Consider the following 9,052-nt stretch of genomic DNA (forward strand, 5'->3'; position numbering starts at 1 on the left):
GTGGTGAGAGAGGAGAGTTGGGTGATCTTGGAACTAGATGGGGAAAAGAGGAACAATTTGAGGAACACAGTTGGAAGGAAACAGTAAACTACAGTGTGTAGTTGGTTGTACAGTTGCTGTAGGCAGCCTGGGGTGAGGATAGAGCCAAAAGGTGTACATGTAAATCACCTGAAAAAGGTAATTGCCTGGTCTACAGAGACAGAACTTTCAGGTTGTTTGACTAAGTGTGGTTGTGTTGTTGTTGTTTTGTTTTTCTACTTTCTGATCCACGCAAGACCAAAGCTAATAAAAATGACTACTCAACAATACTGCTCCCAGATTTAATCAGAACAGCAGACTAAATAGTTACAGGGTTCTTCCTCTTCATCTGTCCTCTTTAATTGTTGGCTGCTATCAAGTATTGTAATGTCTTATCTCAGAAGCTGAAGGCAGTGTGTAGGTAAATCAGGATTACTCACATCAGTTAAGAGTTGCAGGATTACTCTTCCAAGACAGCTTCTTTTATTGTCCCTCTATCACGTTGCTGTGAGTGAACTGCTGATTCACATCCTTTACATTCACTTTATAGTTGTAATTTTCCTGGACTTCCTGGAGAGAAATCGAACTCTTCATGTTCCACCATGTCTCTCTCTGGCTTTATTTCCTGCTCCCCTCTTCTTGCTCATTTTCTTAGGTGCTTTTGTTCTCCCTTCTTTCCTGATATGTGCAATTTCCCTCCTATCCACCAGCACTGATTCCCATTTTAAGATTATCTGGAGTTGGCTGCTTGTATGAGTGGCTTTTATTCCTTGATGGTTATGACATTAGAACCATGATATTAATCACTTTTCAGAGCCTTCCCTTTTTAATCAAACCACTCCCATTTTTAGTAGCATTCAACTAATATAAAAATGATCTTGGACTTTGAACTTTGAAATCTCTTGGCATGCATTTTCTTCTCACTGCTGGATTTCCTAGTGCAGTATAAAAGATTTAGTACATACAGTATTATTTTATTGAACATGTACAGATATTAGAAATACAGGAAGAGGTTAATAGTACCAAGTGCCTAGTAGATAATTCTAATTAATTAATCTCCTTGGCTTTCCAAGCTATGTGGCTGCAGCAAGCAATGCCAGAACTAGGATCTAGTTTTCATGCTATTCTTGAGGCAGAGAGCCTTTGGCCAGATGGACAAGTCCCTGTCCATCTTGAGAGAAGAGGAACTGGCAGTGCTGGCACAGAAGGGTTGCAGTGTTCAGATATCAACTGCTCATAAACAACCATAGCTTGTGTTCAGGCTTCATCATCTGAGCAGAAAGAGTACGTCACTGCTTGTGATAAGCAAGAGATCTGTGAGGCATCTATTGTGTACAGCCTGTTTTTCCAACTAGCAACTTAAAAGATCATTGTACTTTAAAATTTAAATTTAATTTTAAAAATTGCTGCCTGAGAGGCCTTCCAGATTCACAGCATCTGCCAAGTGAGGAGTCCCACAAAAGCCTGCCTTAATTTCCCATCTGCAACAAGTCATAAATGGAGTACAGGGCATGGAGCAGTCTTCAGGCAGGAGTACCACAGGAGGAATGCAGAGCTCCTTCTAAATTAAGTTCTTTTTAAATTGACTGTCTTTGGGGAGGATTTTCTACAGATGTCAGATTTACAAGTCAGAGCAAGCAAGCCTGACCAACAGAGTTCCATTTATACAGCCATTGGTCAATATTTTTATTCAAGACTTTTTAGTCTACCTCATTAAAAAAACACTTTTAGGAGTCATCATTAACTTCTCTTCTTCCCATTCCACTAATTAAAGCTGCAGTTGGTCAATATTTGCCTTTAGGAAACCCAGTCTGCCCCACTTCACTCTGTCCATGCTTGTGGGCTAACTGGCACATAAAGGACCTTGGAAGAACACTCTTGTGAACAGCTTCCAGACAGTTCTACCCACATTAATTACAGGATTTTATGTATGTGTGTATATATATATGTATATTAGATGTTATTCTCAGATTCATCATTATGTATGATTTGTGTATTATGCTGCAGACATTTTTAGTAGTATTTATAATAGTAATACTCTGCATCTGGTTCCTCTGTGGATGAAAGGCTGCTTGCTGGTTCTGAGAGACATCTCCCTCTCCCAAAATTATTTTCATTGCTGTCATATCTATCTGTAAGTTTGGGCTGTTAATCTTTTGGGTAGGTGCACAACAGCCACACAATATTCTGGGTTCCCCACAGTGTATCTGTTGTATCTGGTTTTGGTGGATTCTTACCTACTTGATTTGTAGGATTTTTTTTTTTAAATAATATAATTGGTGTGTCCTTAATTTCTGCAAAGTAACAAGGTCTGATAATCTTCTCACTCATTTTAATATGAACTAGACATATGCCTTAAGTTTCTAAACTGCTTTACTTTTATAATGCTAAAGCAATTATATTCCACTATGTACAAAAAGCCACAAGGGAAAAATCTAAGTAATTACCAAGTCTAATTATACACATTTGTAGCTCAATATTGGACCTTCTTAGAAGAATTCTGTGATGTTACCCCAAACATGAATTTGTTCCTTCTGAAATTCAACATTTACTCAAAGGAAAAACAAATAGTAGCGTTATAATTGAACTGAGAAGAGCAAGAGAATGTGTGGCCAGTAGCAGTTAACTACTAATGTTTGCAGGTTTAGAGGGTATTAACTTCTTTTTTTTTTTTAATTTTAATCCACTTCAGCACACTTAATGCTAATTGTCATAAACACTTGTCTCCAAAGTGTTTCATGGTTCCAGTAACAAGACAGCGTGCAGCTTTACATGAGCTGTCGTGGTCACTGATGAAGGGATCTGTGCTGAAAATGGCAGTTGTCCTGTAACCTCTTTGGCAAGGGTCAAATCTGTCTTCTCAGTCTCCAATCGTGGTGAATTTAATGCTTCTCATTTTCTATCTGCAGGAAAAATTGTTCCTGCAGAGCTTGAAGCTCTTCAAGTTGGGAGGTTCTGAACGGCTTAATTTCCACACTGTAGGGTTTAGTGTACAAGTGGCTGGGAGATGCTTCTGTTTCACATCTTGTCCATGAGGCTAATCAAATGTTTTCCAATTACAACAATCAGCTCATCAAGGGAAACAAGCCAGTGTTGGGCTTGCATCCAGTTCCTCCTAAGGCATTTTGCATCAGAGATTAATTCCATGGCATCGTCTTAAGGCTGAGGATTCACCAGGGAGCTGGAAGTCCGTGGAGCAGGGGAAAAGAAAAGGACCTGGATGGCAGAGAATGATTGTTACTGCTCACAAAAGTCGAGTGGCATAGTTTCAGAGGTCAGCCCTCACCTCAAGTACACGATGTTTTCTTCTGTCAGACACCTCTGGCAGCAGAAAGCTGACCTAGAGAAAAACCACTCGGCGAGGAGGTTGCAGTTTCACGTTGTGCCCTGGCTTCAGAAGCCGGTGCTGCAGTCTGAGGACAAAGGGCAGCCCTGGCTGTGTGGGCAGAGGTGCCAGTTCAGCACTGTCCCTGGGGCTGGGAGCTGCTCTCACTGGCAGGGCTCTCTCAGAACACGAGGCACCTGGAAGGACAGCGAGCGCCCGTCGCGCTTTCTTCTCTTGCGGCGCACAGGGTCACATTCTATAGAGTGAGGGATGAATCAATCTTTTGGGTCAGTTCAGCCCAAACTAAGTTGTCATGGCAACAGTGCAAAAGTTTAGCCAGCTTAGCCACAGGACAGCTACTAATGTGAGTATCACATTGATAATATTGATAATATTTTAATTTCAGGCGGTTTTAAACTGCTTGATGATGTTTTTAGTTTTCAGATTCAGAAGAGGAAATCAATTCTGTGTCCTCCTTCAACAGCATAAAGGGATTTTAAGCATTACCTAATGCTTGTCATTCCTCTGCATTGAGATGCAGTTCTTCCATCCCCTCTCCTAAAGGTTAAATCCTGCTCTGAATTTGGTGTGCTGCTTTTAGTAGGCTCTGGACGAATCAATGCGATAGGCAATTACAAATACAAAATAGCTCCATGTGCCATCATTAGGGATGCCTCCAGAAATAATAATGATAAAATTTAGCTGCTCTTAGTGCTTAAGAGAGTTGTAGTAAAGCTGTTGTTGGCATCTGTCATCTATCAAATCAAAATTACTTGGGGTGGAATACTGATAAGCTTGTCCTTCAGCTTACACCTAGCCTGGCAAAAGTGTCAAAGTTGCTTTCATTTTATGGATTATTTTTGTGGCATACACAAAATTAATTTGCTAATGATCCCTGCTTCCAGGTAGCTGTCCACACTGCATACCTTCTGCACCACTTCCCAGCTGCATATTTTGTTAGTCTTTCTGAACTGAAAAAGTTGATATGAAACGGGCAGTTTCACTACTAATGGATAATTTTGCTTGGAGTTAAAACAGGCAGGAGTGGGGGGAAGGGATAAAAGCAGCACTGGGAAAGAATAAAGATGCTCTTTATATTCTTCACTAGGGAATATTTTGGCATTGTATCCCAGAGCCAGTTTGCTATCTATTTTTCTAAGGTTAACTTGCAACAGTTCAAATCACAGCTATTTAAAAAAGTTTCCATCAAACGACCTTTATACTTGGAAATATCTAGGGAAATAGTTACCTAATGATGTGGGGCAACATAAAAATAAAAATCCTTCTTTTACCTAGTTTAAACTTATAATTGAGATGATTTCTAGAAGAATCCACAGTGAATCTTAACCTGACCTGAAAGTTAATTAGATTACCATGGATATTGTGTCCTTTGCAAACAGCCAGGTTAAAAACCACGCAGCTAGTAATCCCTTAGTTCTTTACACTGAGTTGCTTAAATAATTAGTAATGTAAAAACTTTTAAAAGTTATTTGTCTTTTCATTCTGCTTTTCAGTCCACGGCAACTTTTCTAACCACTCTCACTTTGCCTTGTAATGAATCCCAGAAATGTTGGTTGGATGTGGCCTCTGGAAGACATCTGGTCCAACCTCCCTTTAGAAACAAGACAGTTGCCAAAATAAGATCAGCCATGGCTTTGTCTAGTTGAGTCTTGAAAACCTCCAAGGATGGAGATTTCACAATCTGATTTACTGCAGTAGTTTGCAAGGTAACGTACAACAAAAATCTGTGAAATCTTTTCAGTTTGACTCTTCACTAATTCTGAATCTGATTTTGGCAGCTGTTGCCTGGCAAGGAAGCTGCATTGCCACTTCTGTAGGCAAGGTAATTGCAGGGTGCTGTAAAGGTGGGTTTCACAGCACCTAATTTTAGCTACGTGTGAATTGGGTACCTTGTTAACCAAGGAATTTCCCCCTATAAGCAGTGCAAATAAGTCCAGACTTACTTAGATGCCTTCAGCCAGATAGAGGAATTCCTTCCCAACTGGGCCAAAGCAGGGTGGGGACTACACCTCCAGCTTTGTTCAGCTGGGAGGTCATCCTACTTAGCCAGTGCTGCCAAAAACCCAGAGGAGGCAGAACACTGATAACCATAGCTCTTGGTGCCTTCTCAAGCCCTTCCCTCCTGCTCTTCCTTCACTTCCTGGGTTGGGGTTTTTTGTTTATTTGACCATAATGATTTTGCCCTGGTCATCATTCTACCCTATTGTTCCTTTTGGTTACAAAGGGGTAGTGAATTATTTTGTATTTATTTGAATTTTGATATTTTCCCAGGATTGTCATGGCTTGGAAAAGGGTGACTCAAAGATGGGGGTTTGGGATGGGGTTTTTTTTGTGTGTGGTGCCTTTGGTTTGTTGGGGTTTTTTGTTTTGGGGTTTTTTTTGGTGTGTGTGTTACGCAAACACTTGGGGGTGGAAAGAGGATTGTAATGTGGCTGATAGAGGAAAGATTTTGCAAGCAGCAGTTTATTGCTTAGGATGCCTGGGGGGCCTGCATGGTTATGCAAACTAGTGCCCCAAAGGGGAAACATCCTGTCCTTCTTTTCCTTCAGCATAACAGGAACAGCAGATAGAGGCAGGGGCAAACACTGGCTTAGAGGAGAGCTCCCTTAACAACTTAGAAAGTATCTTTATTCCATTTCCACTCTTATTGTTCTGCCAGCAAATAGGTGGTAAAGTCTCTTTCCTCCTGATGAAGCAACATAAGAAAGGATATATTTTGCTCTTCTTATTTTATTACCTTGGATGTTTTGTTGGTTCTTCAGCAGCACTTAAATTGCGTATAGCAAGATAAAAAAGCATCTGACCTTTCTGAATTGACTTCCTGGCTCTGCTGTTGTTGCATGGAGGCTGCCTGAGAACGGATATTTTTCTGTCTGTGGTCTGTGAAGTGGCTCACTCGGTGTTACTGGGTGTCTCAGGAGATTTTGTCCTATTTTTCTCTTCCCTAAGACTTACTCTGCTGCTTTAGTGACAGTGGCGTTAAAATCGATGGCTCGTACAAGTTCTCCTAAACCTCAACTTAGAGCTGTTTTAAGCTTTACTAAATAAAATACATGCTGAAACAATTGCTATAAAGTGTGTCTAGGCTTTCCTGATGGATGCAGGGTTTGTACTTGCTGGGCCTGAAGTATCTGCTGTCGTCCATGCCTTGGGAGCAGTGTGTTGAAGTCTCTCTCTGATGCCTCGCAGGACCCTGAGGATGCTGCTGTGCCTGTGGGGCAGAGGAGGGCCTGGTGCTGGTGCATGTGCTTTGGCTTGGCCTTCATGCTGGCTGGTGTCATCCTGGGAGGTGCCTACCTGTACAAATACTTTGCATTCCAGGTAAGTCAGATGCATTTTGTTATGAGAGGGTTGTGTTTTTCTCTGTTATGCCTTTTGTTGAGAAAAGGAGTAACAGACCAAAACCCAATAGCCTTGCTGTGCCAGTTTGGATCTTTCTAAAATTTCAGCTTTTCTGAAGGCACAGCCTGGTGCCTGCTCTGAAGATAGCTGTTGGCAGAGGAGTGCAGGAATGAAGCTGGCAAATAAGACAGCAGCACTTTTGAAAGCCTTACTTTGCAGAGAAAGGATTATATCTAAACAGGACTTGGGTACAGGAACCCCAGTGGTGTCCTGGACTTTCACCTCCTCTCTCTGCTCTTTCACAGTGCTGAATACTGGGGGTGGATTAACCCCTTGAAAGCCTCCTTGTTTGACCCCACATTGCCTAGACACAGGGTGCTGCTACTGTACTAATGCACAGGAAAGGGACTGCTTGTGAAAGCAGCACAGTGACTCTCCTTTTTCTAGCCCCAAGGGAGTAAGAAATAAGGCCCTGCAGGGAGAAGCCAGGACTTGGGAGAAGCACAGTCAGCATGGCTGAAGATTGACTGTCAAGTCAAATGCACACTGACAGGATCAGACCTCTAACAAAATGTATTTTCAGTCTTTAAGACGTGGCACTGCTGCCAGAGGAGCCCTGTGAGGGAAGTGGTGCCAGGAGAGTGGAGCTTTCATCTGAAACAGGGCAAATCTGAGTTAAATATTGTCTTCCCCAGTCAAGGGCCCAGCATACCCAGTACTGCCCAGGGACAAATCCCCCTAAGTGCAGCAAGCACACCTTCCCTCCTTCAGGAGCTGCCAGGGTTGTACAGAAAGGGAGATTGTGAGCAAAATGTGCAGAATCTCTCTAGCCCCCTGGGTAGTGCACATAATGATAAGGTAGAAATTTTCTGTTCTTCCTCCTGCTACTGGGATTAAATTTTCCCCCACATTTTAGTAGCTGCTAATGTGGAAGGCAGAGTGATTAAAACTAAGAAATTCTAGCTGAACTTGCAGTTTGTCTCTTTGGCTATCCCATTAACCTAACCTATGGGGGAGCAGTGGTGTTGCAAATGATGCTTCAGCAGCACAGCCTGTCCTGGTGGATTAACAGGCTCAAAGCAGCTGAAGGTCTGGCTGTGTCCCCAGTGCATGTTTCATGTGTGTTAGCACCCTGGTGCTCCACCTCTCCTGTGCCAGCTGAGTGCTGTTTAACTCAGTCTGTGGTGCCTGCTTGAGAGTCAGACCTGGGTTGAAGATCTCACTCAAGACATGATTGCAATGTCAAACTTTAAATTGATGGCATTAAGTTGTATGGTTTTAAAACTATCTGGTCTATAAATTTGGTTTATGACTTCCTCTGACTCAGGACCTGATGCTTCACTTAGGTAACCTGCCATGTGTACTGTGACAGGAGGACACAGATTGGTTGTTTTAATTTCTTCTTATTACCTCTTTGTCTTCTAAAATGTGTTTTCAAAAATGTTTTAGAAATTGGCTTTCAAAATTTCTGAAGCCTTGCAAAACTCACCAGCTTCACAGGATAATGGAGGTTGCAGGGAACTCTTGCAATCATCTGGTCCAACCCCCTGCTGCAGGCAGGACCCAATTCAGAGTTGGGCTTGCTTTTTAAAGGTGATTTAGATGACCAGCTTCATGGCTTTAAATAGTAATCATTGACTGCAGTTAAATCATAATTTAATAAAAATGTGCATGCATGTAGATATAGGAACTTGGTTTTCTGTCTGAAAATAAGATGCAGTAAGCTACAGATAATGGATGCAAAACTGAAGCCTAGATTTTAAGAACCTGCTTTTGGGATCCTGTTTCCCTTGAATTCAAGGGAAGGACTCCCTCTGGGTTCAGTACAATCAAGTTCTTACCCGTGGTCCTGTTGTAGATAGCAACTGGCTCCTGCTTTGGTGTATGAATCAAATTAAAGGGAAAAAAATTCATCTAGTCTGACAAGTTTTTCATCTCCACAGTGCTTGGAGAATATTAGCTTTAAACTTCCAGCACGGCTACCAGTGTGTGTTGTTGGGTTGTTTGCTGTTTTTAGCAGGGTGGTGTGTATTTCTGTGGAATAAAGTACATCGAGGACGGCTTGAGTTTAGCAGAGCCTGGGGCTGAGGCTCAGAGTGCTCGCTACCACACGATTGAGCAGAACATCCAGATCCTGGAGGAGGAGGACGTGGAGTTCATCAGCGTGCCGGTCCCCGAGTTCGCCGACAGCGATCCTGCCGACATCGTCCACGACTTCCACAGGGTGAGGGGTGCTTCTGGAGGGGTGGAAGGCATTGAAAAGCTGAAAAACGTTCCCCCTCAGTCATCCTGATCAGTGTGCTCCCTGATTATTGTGCTGGGGGAGAGCGGAGGAGACAGCAGGAA

The 9,052-nt window shown here is 42.4% G+C and overlaps 1 protein-coding gene across 1 annotated transcript in view; it reads left to right on the forward strand.

Moving 5' to 3' along the window:
• Positions 1 to 6,522: 6,522 nt before the first annotated feature.
• Positions 6,523 to 9,052, forward strand: part of ITM2B (integral membrane protein 2B) — a gene marked incomplete at its 5' end in the record, with an annotated part of 9,314 nt that continues 6,784 nt past the window's right edge. Inside the window, 2 exons of the mRNA XM_008942192.1 lie at positions 6,523 to 6,685; positions 8,724 to 8,930. Coding sequence (XP_008940440.1) covers positions 6,523 to 6,685; positions 8,724 to 8,930 — 370 coding nt within the window. The remainder of the gene's footprint in view (positions 6,686 to 8,723; positions 8,931 to 9,052) is intronic.

Source organism: Merops nubicus, unplaced genomic scaffold (assembly GCF_000691845.1).
Source record: "Merops nubicus isolate BGI_N331 unplaced genomic scaffold, ASM69184v1 scaffold10796, whole genome shotgun sequence".
Lineage (NCBI taxonomy): Eukaryota > Metazoa > Chordata > Aves > Coraciiformes > Meropidae > Merops > Merops nubicus.